Source organism: Xiphias gladius, chromosome 10 (assembly GCF_016859285.1).
Source record: "Xiphias gladius isolate SHS-SW01 ecotype Sanya breed wild chromosome 10, ASM1685928v1, whole genome shotgun sequence".
NCBI lineage: Eukaryota > Metazoa > Chordata > Actinopteri > Istiophoriformes > Xiphiidae > Xiphias > Xiphias gladius.
Window position 1 is genome coordinate 21,487,757 of NC_053409.1, and position 13,936 is coordinate 21,501,692.

At 41.5% G+C, this 13,936-nt stretch overlaps 2 protein-coding genes across 4 annotated transcripts in view; both read left to right on the forward strand.

The window, feature by feature from the left end:
- The first annotated feature begins 142 nt into the window (after window positions 1-142).
- srsf5a (serine and arginine rich splicing factor 5a) lies at window positions 143-9,662 on the forward strand. 2 transcript variants are annotated; one of them, XM_040137911.1, is made up of 8 exons: window positions 143-350; window positions 3,402-3,535; window positions 3,637-3,707; window positions 4,866-4,982; window positions 5,366-5,435; window positions 6,932-7,005; window positions 7,093-7,197; window positions 8,123-9,662. In XM_040137911.1, the coding sequence occupies exons 2-8, from the start codon at window positions 3,410-3,412 to the stop codon at window positions 8,433-8,435; spliced, it is 876 nt and encodes a 291-aa protein (XP_039993845.1). In that variant the 5' UTR covers window positions 143-350; window positions 3,402-3,409; the 3' UTR covers window positions 8,436-9,662. The 2 variants fall into 2 exon arrangements, with proteins under 2 accessions (XP_039993845.1, XP_039993844.1); XM_040137910.1 differs by having other exon boundaries at window positions 144-350; window positions 3,399-3,535; window positions 8,123-9,661.
- Window positions 9,663-12,683: 3,021 nt separating this feature from the next.
- Window positions 12,684-13,936, forward strand: part of pacs2 (phosphofurin acidic cluster sorting protein 2) — a 63,785-nt gene continuing 62,532 nt past the window's right edge. For both annotated transcript variants that reach the window (XM_040137908.1, XM_040137909.1), the window contains exon 1: window positions 12,684-13,164. In XM_040137908.1, the coding sequence (XP_039993842.1) occupies window positions 13,046-13,164 (119 nt within the window). In that variant the 5' untranslated portion in view covers window positions 12,684-13,045. The remainder of the gene's footprint in view (window positions 13,165-13,936) is intronic.

The following is a 13,936-nucleotide window of genomic DNA, read 5'->3' on the forward strand; positions in this document are numbered from 1 at the left end:
CCAAATCCGTGTCGTATCCCCCTTTGGGGACACCCCGAAAGTTAGCTTGTTTTTTTTCTTAATTAAAGGGACATCCTAGTGGGTTTCAACTGGAGAGGCTACGTCATAATCCACTGTGATAAATTAGTACAGCCGATGCAATGCTTGTTCGGACGGAAACGGGGTAAAGTCGTCAACTTTAGTTAATGAGTAAGCCCGAACTGGCAACCCTGAAGGCAGCAGCGTTTCCTGTTCTTTTGCTCTTTGGACTCACTCGCCATTTTGCTACAGTCGAGTGGACGGCACGTTTGGTAGTAGCTTAGCAGCGACACAAGCAACAGCACCGGGGACGATTTGAGGAGAATATTAAGGTGAGAATCTGCAGGATCGGCGTTAAATGAACGCACTAACTTGACGGTTTTAAACAACTAACCGTGGGGTTCGTTTTTTCCGAACAGTGAGTGATGTCTTTGTAGCTAACGGTAGGTAGCTGAAGCCGACCTCGAGGCGAGCTACAACCGTTACGGAGGCACCAGGCTAAACCGTTTTAAAGCGGGTTAAATAAAAGCCTACTTCATCTTAATGTTAACCAGTTAAATTATGATTATATTTTAACGGATGTTCATTTTACATATCTTGAACTTCTTCTTTTCAACAATGCGTGAATTTAACGGGAATTTATCACGGTGTGTCCTCAGGCTAATATTAGGCCTCAGCGGTGACTGATTTGCGGTGGCGGAGGGTGTAGTGAGACTGGACTTAGTTAGATCCATTACTTAACTAATGTCGCATTCACGTGTTCGGATGGTCCCATTCCCCGAGTCGGGAAATCGTTCCTCCGACCCCGGTGGTGTTCAGGTACTTTTAAAATCGGAATGTAGATACAACATTGGCGCTAAAAAGCTGATTTTTTTTTTTTTTTTTTTTTAAATTGGTCAGAGCGTCCCAGCGTTGTTGCTGCGACATCACATTTGCGTCGAAACCATTAAAATATTGCTTTACCTGTCTTTTCATGAGATTTACTGCTAATAAATAATTTTTTGCAACTAATGTAGGCTACTCTGAGTGGACAGCAACTAACGGTTGCATCCAAATACCATATTGCAAAGCAAGTCTTAGCCCCCCCCCCCCCAAAAAAAAAAAAAAAAAAATACGTGAATTTGAACCACTAGTTCAAAATGTCTTTCTTTCGTCCGCCATTTTTCTGCATGTATGACGTCGACGACTCGGCAAATTGTGTACCAAAATTTTCTCCGACTTCCCGAGTTGTTCGACTTTAGGGGGCATTTTACCGATTATATACCACGTGAGTGAACGATAGCAATACATTGTGGAAATACGCTAGTATTAGAAGTGTGTGGAAATGCACTGTGGTATCATTAGGCTGCAACGAATAATTATTTTAATTATGGATTAATCTGATTATTTTCTCAATTAACTGATTGTTTGTTTGTTTTTAATTAAGAAATTTTTGAGAAATAATGTTACAAATACCCAGATCTCAAAGTGTCACTTTCATAATGCTTGTTTTGTTCAGGCAATGATCCAAAATTCAAATGATTAATTTATTCATTTTTATAAATTTAAACTAAATAATCAAAATTTTAAGCAGCAAATTTTCACATTTGAGAAGCTGGAACCATGAAATGACTTACGGAATTACATAAAGAAGCTGCCAATCAATTTCCTGTCTGTTAATGCATCACTTAGTGTTATAGCTCTACTTGCTACTGTAAAGTGACCAGTAACTAAAGCTGTTAGATAGATAAAGTGGATTTAAAAGGTGCAAGATTTGTCTCTGAATGTAGTGGAGTAGAAGTAGAAAGCTGCTTGAAAAGAAAACACTCAAGTACAGTACCAGCACCTCAAAATTGTACTTATGTACAGCACTTGAAGTAATGTACTTAGTTATATTTCAACACTGCTGATGTGATGATTAAAACTGAGATAACTCAGTTCGTAAGGATTGTAAATTGGCTTAGAGGTACCAAAAATACTAACGGACCAATTTATGCCATTTGATACTGTTTTAGAGAGGTAGAATTATCTTAATGGCCCCTTTTTTTGAGGCTATAGATTGTGGGACTGTCGAATTGTATTACTGAGATTAATATACTGTCAACTCTTTTTATAACAATGAGGGGGAGAACATTAGACACGCTTGCAAATGTAAGACAATTCAACACCACCTCCCGCACAAAGTCAAAAATCATCATGGATGTTGAATTAACACATCTCTGAGACAGCCCCAACAAAACTTTAACATTATAACCTTCATGAAGGTAGGATTTATTGAAGTCCTGTTTTATTACGCTGCATTAATTGTTGCTGGGTGTACCTAAGAAATTGAGGGCTGAATGTTGGAGGTTATTAGTTTCAGCTTTGTGAGATCTTGGGGCTTTTTGTGAAACCAGACTCTGATTGAAAGTAAATAACTGTACTGAAACCGGTTTAACCAGAACTGGTTTATCATGTGGCTTTGATCCTGTTCAGGTTGAGTTTCACTATAGCTAGTGATTTTCACTCCAGACTTAATTTATTTAACTTTATTCACAAGTAAACAAAAGCTTGCACAAAGGAAGATGTAACATGCACAGCATTCAGGAAAGTGTTGAGCGAGGTGGAAAGCCAGCAGGAACATCTAATCATCAATTTAGTTGGTGGAAGATGATAAACAATAACCACACTCATTAAATATATGGAATTTGCTGTTTGAAATAGCATTTAGAGCTGCAATGATGAATTGATTAATGGACAGAAAAATAAACTATTTTGATAATCAAATTGTTAAAGTAACCTTTTAATGTAAAAAATCCTGTTTTCAGCCTCTCAAATATGAGGATTTCCTGTTTTTCTGTGTTTTATTATCCTATTAAATTTAATATTTTTTAGTTTTGGACTGTTGGTTGGAAAAAACAAGACATTTTAAGACATAACCTTGGTATTTTTCCACCATTTTCTGACATTTTGTAGACTAAACAATTAATCAAGAAAATAACTGCTAGATTAATCAATAATGAAAAGCATTGTTAGTTGCGGCCCAAACAGCCTCTCTGCTGTTTTTCAGTGAAGGTTAATGTTTTATTGCAGACAAGTGTATTGACTTTTAGGTGTTAGTGAAAGTTACCTTACAAGGTTCAAGACTTATAAATAAACTATTGTAACTATGGTCAGAAAGTAATTCAAAACTAATGTCACAGCTTCTGCCATCTTGACTTTATTTCTGATCAGTAATATATTAGTTACTAATTAATCTTCGAATGTGAGTCTACATGAGGCGATGTGTTTAAAAGGAACTGTCGACCAAGTGAACTCAGGATACCAACAAATATCAATGATTAAGCTGTCTTTACTCCGCTTTTCCTCCTGCATTCCATTGGGGTTAAATGTTTACCATATCTTGTGTTTTCCTATTTCAGCAGATAACATTATGAGTGGCTGTCGTGTCTTCATCGGCCGTTTGAGCCCACACGCCAGAGAAAGAGATGTGGAGAAGTTCTTCAAGGGATACGGACGGATTCGGGAGATCAACTTAAAGAACGGATTCGGATTTGTGGTCAGTGTCACAGACCACTTGGTGTGAATTACGATCTCTGATTGTCTTGTCTAGATATTTTTTTGCATCTATAAGTGGTGTTTTCTTTGCCCTCTTTACAGGAGTTTGATGACCACAGAGATGCAGATGATGCTGTGTACGAGTTGAATGGCAAAGAGTTGTGCAGTGAAAGGTAAATATCTAATCTTGGGTGGCGTCTTTGTGTTCTGAGCCCATTGGTCTGGCATGTTCACACAGACTAAATGACAGGTTTGTAACCAAAGAGAAGTGCAGAATTTGACTACCATCACAGCAAGGTTACACAATGAGTGTACTGCTACTTAAAGTAGCAGTGTATTGTGTAGGAGTCTGATCAGAATTGGATTTGCTACAGTGCTGCAGTTTTGAGTCACAGTAGCAGCAGAAAGGACTCAAATGTCCCTCAAAACAAGAAGTAAACATTCATACAGGTTTAACTTCATTGGAGCTTCAGCGATTAGTTATGTGACAGAAAACGAATCAAACTATATGGGTAATCAAATAATAATCTTTTTTTTTTTTTTTTTAACAAATGTAAAACTTTCTGTTTGTAGCTTCTCAAATATGAGGATTTATTGCTTCTTTGTCACACACGATGATAGACTGAGTGTCTATGGATTTTGGACTATTTGTCAGACAAAACGAGACATTTGAATATGTCACCTTGGTCTGTGGGAAAATCTAACATGCATTTTTCGCTATTTACTGTCATTTTTATTGACAAAACGATAAATCAATTAATTGAAAAAATAACTGGTAGATTAATTGATAGTAAAAATAATTATTAGTTACAGCCCTCAACTTTATATATGTATAACTACGTAATGTGAAAATACAAGAGGACATTAATGATAAAAGTTGACACTATTCAGAGTATGTCCGTAACTCAATCTGTGCTTCAATTTATTATTTGTTTGAGATATTTTGTCCTGATTGATTTTTACCTAAATGCAGGGCTTGCAACTGTGAATCTATCAACAACGCAGTAAAATCACCAGCATGTGTTTCATGGGAGGCCTGATAGATGTTTGATTATTCACTGTCAGTTCATAAATTAGGGCATTTGTCTCTGCAGTTACCACACACTTTGTTTTCTGTAAAGCAGGAGTGTTGATAAAACAATAACTTTAATCCAGTAAATGATTTATTTTAAGTCAGCCCACACAGAATAGTGAACATGACTGTAAATCTAGTAGAGCCTTTTTAAAAATTAACAACCTACATTTCCTTCCTAGTCATATTGGTAACATTTAATTTGTTACTCATCTAATTCATGTATAATCTGAAGAATTTCTCGCTCTCTCTTTATCAGGGTCACTATCGAGCATGCTCGCTCCAGAAGAGGAAGAGGTGGTGGCCCTGGAATGGGACGTTTCAGCAGCAGTAGCAGCAGCAGCAGCTATCGCCCATCTCGCAGCAGTGGATCCAGGTACATTAGTCTCTGGTCTTCAAAACTAAGACTGATGAAAAATATAATTGCGCGCATGTGGCAGAAAATTTATGTACAAAAAAATATTTGACTTCAGTCTTTTAAGCAGGATTAACTGAGATAAAGTCAAAGCTGGTGGAAAATGAAAGCCTGTTATTCCACCTTTGAATCAAATTAAAATATTGACACAGCTCTCAGGCTGACAAAGCAAATACTACAGGAGTAAAGACAAAGTGAAACTTGCTGTGCTGTGAAAATAAATTCACGTGAATCTTACAGCTGCGTTTAATACTGTGGGCTTTCCTATTTGATCTGGAAACATTTGTCCTCCCCTGTTTTCACAAAAATGTTGTATTAAAGGCTCTTTTTCGTTGCCTGTACAGGTATGGCCCTCCTGTGCGGACCGACCATAGACTCATTGTAGAGAACCTCTCTTCACGGATTAGCTGGCAGGTAAGAGATAACTAAACTTTCTCATCTGTTTTACAACACAAACTCTTTCAAATTGCAGATGTCAATTTTTTTCTAGTCAGATTACTTTTTTTTTTTTTTTTTTTTTTTTTAAGTACTCAAAAGTTAATTGGCTAATTACAATAGAAAGCCCCAGGGTTTTTTTGTTTTGTTTGTTTGTTTGTTTGTTTTTTAGTTTACCTCCATCTAGGTTTTTTCCACACAAAAGCACGTTACTGCTGCTCATGGGCATTCTAACCAAAAACATTTAACTGATTTTTAACAGCTCCTCTGATATGGTTTCCTTTACATCAGAGGTGAATGCACAACCTCCATGGAGGTGTCAGAAGTGTTTAGCGCCCTCTCCTGGTTGTTTTTCTGAATAGTGTCCATTTGGTGCCTCTCCTTACACGCAGTTGCCGCCGGTCTAAAGTCTTGGCTGGGCCCCGTAGCGGGTGAAAGTGGTCTAGCGCAGGATACGGTAGCCTTAGGAGGTCCGTAGCCACAGTCTGGAGGTTCTGTGGGCTGGCATCCCCGACTGCTGTAACCCCCCTCAAATCCACGGTCCCTACACTCTCCCATTTGGGTCTTTTTCTGTTGCTGATGGAGCTGGGGGGGGGTGTTGAGTCGGGCACACACCCCTCCCCCTACTTGCTCTCTGGTGGTTCCTTACTTGTGGAGGCCGGATGCTGAGTCAAGGCCGAGGTCGTTTCTCAAGGGCTTAACACTGCATTGGTTCCCATTTGCTATTTGGACAAGTGGCTCTATGCTAATATCTTCCTGGGTATGGAGCGGTAAGTAGCATAAAACTCATGTGATTGGGTTTGTTCAGGGTCGGGTGGGGTGTAGACACACGGGGTGTAGAGTTACAGTCTCAAATGGGAAGTCGGGGGGTGGGGTGGGGGGCAGTTTGACTTTGTAAACACTTTACCTCTTTTGATCCAAATCACTTTTATATGAACAAAAAGACACTCCTCATCAGGTTTTTGTTCACTTACTCATAGTTCTATTGTCATCCATCCCCTAATAAATACAGTTTCATCTCACACATGCAGACATAAAAAAACCTAGCATTGATTTGTTTACAGAAATGCATTAAGTCGTAACCATTGACACATAAAAACCCTAACTGCTGTGTTACCTCTCAGGTGTCTTACTGTGGAGTTGGATTTGGTTTTTGCTGATGAGCTAAAAATAAATAAATAAAACTAAACGTGAATTCATGGAGCAAATTAATGGGACATAGTAATTATTTTTGAGAAAAAGCAACACTTGTCCATTCTTCACAAAGCATTTTCAGTGGCTCTCGTTGTTTAGATGCCCTCCACTGAAATGGGAGCTTATCACAAAGTGACAAAAGTCAGCATTAGATAACCTGTGTTTGTGTGTGCTGGTTTCTTGCTGCCTGCTCATTTCTCTCCCTCCAGGTCAGAAAAGGCTCTCACTGGCACCTCGTGTTCTGTTCTGTGTAATTAATCTTACATTATGGTTTCAAACAGGACCTGAAAGACCTGATGAGAAAAGCAGGTGAAGTTACCTTTGTGGACGCTCACAGACCCAACAAAAATGAAGGGTGAGTTGTTTTTCTGTTGGTCAGATGATCTCACTTGGTCTTTGTTGTCAGAGTTTGGTCCTAATTAATGTTTCTACTTGAATACAGGGTGGTTGAGTTTGCATCTCGCAGTGATATGAAGAATGCCATCGCCAAGCTTGATGGGACAGAGCTGAATGGACGCAAGTTGAAAATCTACGAGGACAGCAGAAGGTGATTTGTTTTTACTGTTTTTCTTGAAGGCTTGTGTTAAAACTGCTTTTTGTATGTTTGCACTGTTGTAGCCCAAAGTACCGGGAAAAGAAAAGTGTTTGATTCTCTGAACTAGAAATCGGTTACATGAGTAAACACCGGTGGTTGGCACAGGGTACGAGGAACGGTTTTTAGGGAAATGCCCTTCTTTGCTGCTTGCTTAAAGTTTAATGAGAATATTGATTCGACTCTAATGTCAATACGCTAAATAGGAACCTAGAGCCAGCAATTAGCTTAGCATAAACACTAGAAACAGATGGAAACTGTTAGCCTGGCTCTGTCCAAAGTGTAAATCAATCGGTCTCTTCCGCCTACTCCACCACAACAAGAATGAGAAATAAGATTTTAATTAGAGTTAATAGTTGAAGGCAGTCAAAGTGTTTTACCTGTGGACAGAGCCTGGCTTGCTATTTCCCTCTGCTTCAAGTCTTTATGCTAAGCTAACTACCTGCTGGCTGTTGCGCATAAGCATGCAATTGTTATTGATTGGCTCATCCAACTCTCGGCAAGATAGAAAATAAGTGTACTTCCAAAAGTGTTGATCTGTTCCTCTTGATGAGGCCATATTTTTCAGGATGACGTTGCCTGGTTGTTTGCTCTTCAGCTTAAATTTTTAATCACTTATTGGACCCTGGTTGTGTTTTCCCACCAGTGATCGAAGCCAGCACATCAAACAGAACCCAACAAAATTTTGGGGAAACAGAGCGAATCTATGTATCAGAGAGTTCGAGACACCGATTTTTTTTTTAAACATTTTTTACTTTAAAATCCTTCTTATTACAGTTTGAAGATTTATCATGTTATTGTTTCTAGTATTGTGTAAAACTGCACAATAACATGGGAAATGTTAAACACGACCTCTCCCTCTCCCTCTCTCTCCCAACAGTCGCAGCAAGAGCCGCTCCCGCTCCCGCAGCTACTCTCGCTCAAAGAGTCGTTCCCGCAGCCGCAACCGCTCCAGGAGCCGCTCCAGATCTGTCAGCCGCACCCCAGAGAAGAAGACGTCAGGAGGGGGCAAGGCCGCAGCCAGATCCCTTTCCAGATCCAAGTCTCGCTCCAAGTCTCGCTCCAGGTCTCGCTCACGTTCACCTGCCCCAGCTCAGAACAAACAGTCTCGCTCCCGTTCACGTTCACGCTCTCGCTCTCGTTCCCGATCCCGCTCACGTTCCCGCTCCGCCTCTGCAGACAGCAAACACTGAGATCGATACACCTGTAGGCCGTGAAATAGACTGGTAGCTGCTCACCATGTGACATGGTGACATGTGATTTTGTTTTTGTTTTTTGTTTTTTTTTTTTTTTGTTTTGTTTTTTTTTTTTTGTCTTTTTTGTTTTGTTTTTGTTTTTAAATGAAGGGGAGGGAACTGCCTTTTACATGGCTTCTTTTGAAATCTGATCTTCAGTTATTAATGTGCCCACTTAGACTTTGATTTCCGTTTTTTGTTGTTTTTGTTAGTTTGGATGTGCTTCCATAAGGAAAACACTTTTTGGATATCCTGTCACTTCATGATTTATACATTTCCCTCTTCTAATAACCCTTCATATTTTGATGAAATACCCAATGACAGAACACGTTTTGATCGGTGATGATCACACTCCTGCAGCCTGTGGTATTTCTCTGCCATGTTTTGATTCCATCTGCTCTTCTGTGCTTTGCCTGAGTGTTCAAGGTTAGGTGGGAATGGTTTGAAGTCCCCAAAATGTCAGTGAGTATGTTTTGGTTTGTAATGCAAGCTCCCGGCTTTGCTGTGAAACTGTGATTCTGCTTCAGATTAGGCACCGTAACAGGTACTTCTATACTTGTTGCATTCACTGCCCTGATATGTATGTAAACAAAACTGCAAACATCTCAGCTGGTGATTTATTTCGGCTTTCTTGTTTAATGATAATGGAATCTGGCGCTAATTTCCCCTCCCCCCCTTTTTTTTTCTTAAACACTGCTGTATCAAGACTTTGTCCCGTGTTGGTGATTAATTTTCTTTTATTTTTATTTACTTTATCTCCAGCCTTGGCTTTTGTGGTGTGGGTCTGAACACAAGTATGTCTGTTTCAGCAGGAAGAAATAAGTTAATTGATTTGATACTAATAAAACTCACTGCGTATTGTCATTTGTTTTTTAGTAACGTCCAGAAAGAACAATGACTTTTTTTATATATATATATATATACATATATATATATATAGTGAATGCGGGTCGAGAGACTCTCATACATATTAAATACAGTCTCTGTAGTTGAACTGAATAAAGCTTTCAAAAACTGTTAAAGCCAAATTTGTTTCTGTGGTGCTATGATTACAGCATATCATGTAACTAAACCCCAGGTACAGTCACAAATAAAATTTTGATTTACATACTATCTGTCTTTGAATAATACTAATCAACTCAAGTATGAAAACCTAATGTTATCTGTTGTTTAATCCATTTACTCTGTTCCTATTTCATAAAATAAATTTAAGATTATTATGGCTTTGGGTTATAGATAAATTCTCTAATTATATAGACGATCATGAGAATATCTAAATGCCCTGAATATGACAGACAAGTATGTTGCAAGACAAAATCATTAGTTGTAATTAAGACACAACCACATTGGATTAAAATAAAATATACACTGTTTTAGAAGAATTATACTGGTTGTTCAATAGATGGTGAGACAAGAAAAGACAGGATATGAAAACCACACTTTTAGAAGAAGAGCAGTGAAATATTGTACCTTGACGTCTTCAGATGAAATGCATTTTAATATCCGGGGCTTGTGAACGATCTACTGTCCACAGGAAGTGACTCTGGCGAGATCCTGGTGCCATCTCACCCGGAGGAACCCCCCAGCTCAGCATGTTTTCTGGAGAGGCCGGCCCCGAGGAAGTAGTGTGATTTTTCTTCCTTGTCCGCGCTGAGAAACAAATCCACTCTTCGGACTCTGGAGTCGGTTTGGAGAGATCCAAGGGAATCTGATTCACGAACACACTTAGGACGCCGCTTAGTGCGTTTCCTCGTACATGCGTGACTTAAAGCGACCGCGTTGAAAAAAATAAGCTGTACATTCTTCCGTTTGTTCAACAGTAGTATAAGAGCAGAGTGGCCATTGATGAAAAAATAATACTTATAAACAAGCTATCCATGGATTAACACGATGACAGCTTATCCCTCAGCTCATACTAATCCCTTAAAATGCAGGCAGTGCAGTCTCTGAAAAAAACCTTGATGGTGAATGGCCGCGCTTCCCAAAAGGCACGAGTCAGGCGTGTTTAGTTAGTTGTTCAAAAAAAAAAAAAAAAAAAACTTAAAGTAGACTTAGTTCCACAAAATCGTGGACCGGAGAACAGAGGGTCACTCGGTTCGTCCAGGATGTTCAGCCCGGGCCACACTGATCGCCACATGGTGGCAGTGCCTCCCTGTGGCGCACTGACGGATCGCTATACATTAAGGAGAACGCACGGCTGTGCGTAATGGATATGACGGACCAGTGTTCAATAATCTACTGAAACACCAGTTTTTCCCCGGTCACGACCTGACAGTTGTTCTCTGTGTGTGGTTTGGTTGGCGACTCGCTCACAGGTGCATCAGCAGGGGAGCGGGTGACGAACTGCCCCCTGAATCACAATAAAGGAAACGAACCCAGGTGACATCGGGACTCCCGAGGAAGAGTGGGTCATTCAAATGCAACATATTGCAAAATAAGGGGAGAAAGTCAAACGCCTCCACTTCTCTACTTGAGGGTTGTACCTATGAGCAGCACTGGGACATGTAAAGGTGCCATAGCTGGCAGCAGCGGACCCTAAATGCTCCGGGACGCGGCGCGGCGTCGCGGTCTGGGAGTCGAACCGACCCGGCTCGAGTTCACGGATCCGCCCAGACCTGCACCGTCTGCACCTGCCAAGGCCGTCCAGAGACCTTCGGTGACGTTTTTCCTGGGAGGAAGCTATGGGGGGTTGTTGGTGCCGCAAGACAAACCGGCTGACGAAGAAACTGAAAGCTGTGTCATTCAGCTGCCGTGTACGGCAGGAAATTAGTGCCACTGTGAGAAAAAAAAAAAAATGCTCGGTTTATGATTGTATTGACCAAATCTTAGTGTGGTAGTGAGATCATGAAAGGACCAAATATTCCATCCAAGAAAGGAAAAAGAGAAAATTTTCAGCACATATCACCAATAACCCACGACTATGTCAGCCTTGGTTCACAAGTAATGAATCCTGTGGGGAACAGTTCGGATTACTGATTGGCTGTGATGAGGCCCAGGTTTTAAAGTAACCACGTTACTGTAGATCATGTAAATATGCTGTCAGATTTTCTGCCTTAACCTGACTTTCTCCGGTATAATGGATTTCGGGGGGGGGGGTTACATATTTATGATTCTTCTATGGGAGTTCAAGGGAGTTTGATGACCCCAGCAAAACCCCAGTATAGGTCCTTCCAACTTACCCTAAAAGAGGTTTAATTAGCCAGAAAAACTGGATTAAAAAAAAAAAAACTTGTGAAGATGCTGATTTTATATCAGGGTAGAGAGGGCGTTGGTATTGTAGAGATGTTTATTTATAGTGATTGGCACGTCATGGTGCTAATGCCTACAATCAAGCCAGTAAGTCCCAAGAGAGTGAAAGTCCTTCATGATATTGTATCATCATGAAAATACTAATACATGGAAAAGAGCAATTCTTGAGAAACAGATTCTTAGCTCTGTGAGTCAAATGTAACACTAATGCTAATAACATCTGTGCTAACAATTGGTTTACACCCATTTTCAAGAGGGAATAGTATTGAATTTTTTTTGCTAGATAAAATATTTTTTGATTTATTATTTAATGAGTACTTTTTAAATTGCAATACAGTGCAATACAGGAATAAAGCCTTTTTTTTTTGGTTTTGTCTTTTACAACATTTTTGAAGAAAATAGCATTAAAAAATAGCATTAATCACCCTCTATACCCGCAGTGATTTGAATTTGTTAACTTGAGCTCAAAAGCTGTTACAATTTCACTCACGGTAGGGCTGCAATTAACAGTTATTTTCATTATCGATTAATCCATCGCTTCTTTTTTTTCTAGTCTTTAAAATAATGCAAAATGACCTTACAGTCGCCCTGAGCTCACGGCGACGTCTTTAAATCACTCGGATATATTAATTAACAACAGCTAAAGGCAACAAACCTTCACATTTGAGAAGCTGGAATTAGAAAATGTCTTGTTGAATGACCTTACCGTTATGATCTTCTAGAAAAATAAGATGCTAACGCTAATACGCAAGGGGCACGAACCTTGGCCCTGAGCGCTGAGGTTTTTCTTATACGAAATACATTTTTTATTTCTTATTGGGCCGGTAGTGCTTTTTGAAATGCGATAAGATGCGATGAGGAAACGAAACCAATTTTTTAGTCAGTATTTTTGTAGAACGGGCTTGCCCCCCCCTCCGCCCCCCTCCTCGGGCTCGTACGGCACTACTCACCCCTCATACCCTGGGAGCAGCGTGGTAGGCACAACAAGCTCGGCGGTCGGTCCGCTCACTCCTGCGCTGCTCCCACTGCAGTTCCTCCCTTGGCACAGAGGACCACGCCGACCGGCCCGGCTCGACGAGGACGGAGACATGAGCTAGTCCTCCGCCGCTCGCATCGCACTGACGTGAGCGTGTGACGGCCCCACTTCACGGACACGCAAACAAACACGCACGCACACACACGCACACACACACACACACACACACACATATACACACACACACACACACCCAAACAAACACATACAGAGGACCCGCAACGGTCTGCTGTCTACAAGTCCCCCAGCTCGGAGTCGGACAGTCCCGCCCGCAGCCCGGACCATGGCGGAGAGAAGTGGCCGGTTGAGTTTCCCCGGGAGCGGGGCTCTCAACAGACCGGTGCCCATGAACCTGTTCGCGACATGGGAGATAGACGGATCCTCCCCGAACTGCATCCCGAGGTTAGTCACCGCGCGCACGGCATCTCATTGTCCTTTTAAACTTTAAAAACCCGGGTGTCTCCAATGCGCCAGTCGCGCGAGCTTGCGCAGTCATTTGACAGACTGCAGCGGCCGCGGCGCCAGCCTGCCAGCCAGCCTGCCAGCCGCCCCGCCGCCTCGCCGAGCGGATGCCCGTGCAGGCCCCGCGGCGGCGCAGCGCTCGTCCTGCCGTCCGCACTGCACGGACGATGTGGTAAATGCCGGATACGCGGCTTCTGGGCGGCGGGCACCGCTTGGCGGGCAGCCGCCGACGCAGACACCTCGGCCTCGGCGCGGCATTAAAACGGGCTGTCAAGGTGTGTGTTCTGCAGATGCACTTTGTGTCGAAAGCTCCGAATGCCAGTAATCACCCGCTCAGTTGTCACGACGGACGACCAGCTTTATGCCAGATCATCGTGCCAGGCTGCACCATGGAGACCATTCGGGCTCCTGTGACCCCCAGAGACTCGGAGGCTGGGTTCACACTGCAGGTCTTTAGTGCCGGATTCCGTTTTAACTGTCTAGGTTAGATATTATTATTAGACTAGTTCTAGCAAATCCCAATTTATGGTCCACTTAACCCCCCCACCCCCCAGACCTTGTAACTGTGTCACACAGCCTTCATCAATGTCATGCCAATGGGTTTGTTTGCACGTGAGCTCAGAAGCTGATGTGGTTTCATCAATGGTAGGGCTGCAACTAGCAATTATTTTCATAATGTATTAATCTATTGGTGGTTTAGTCTTTAAAATGT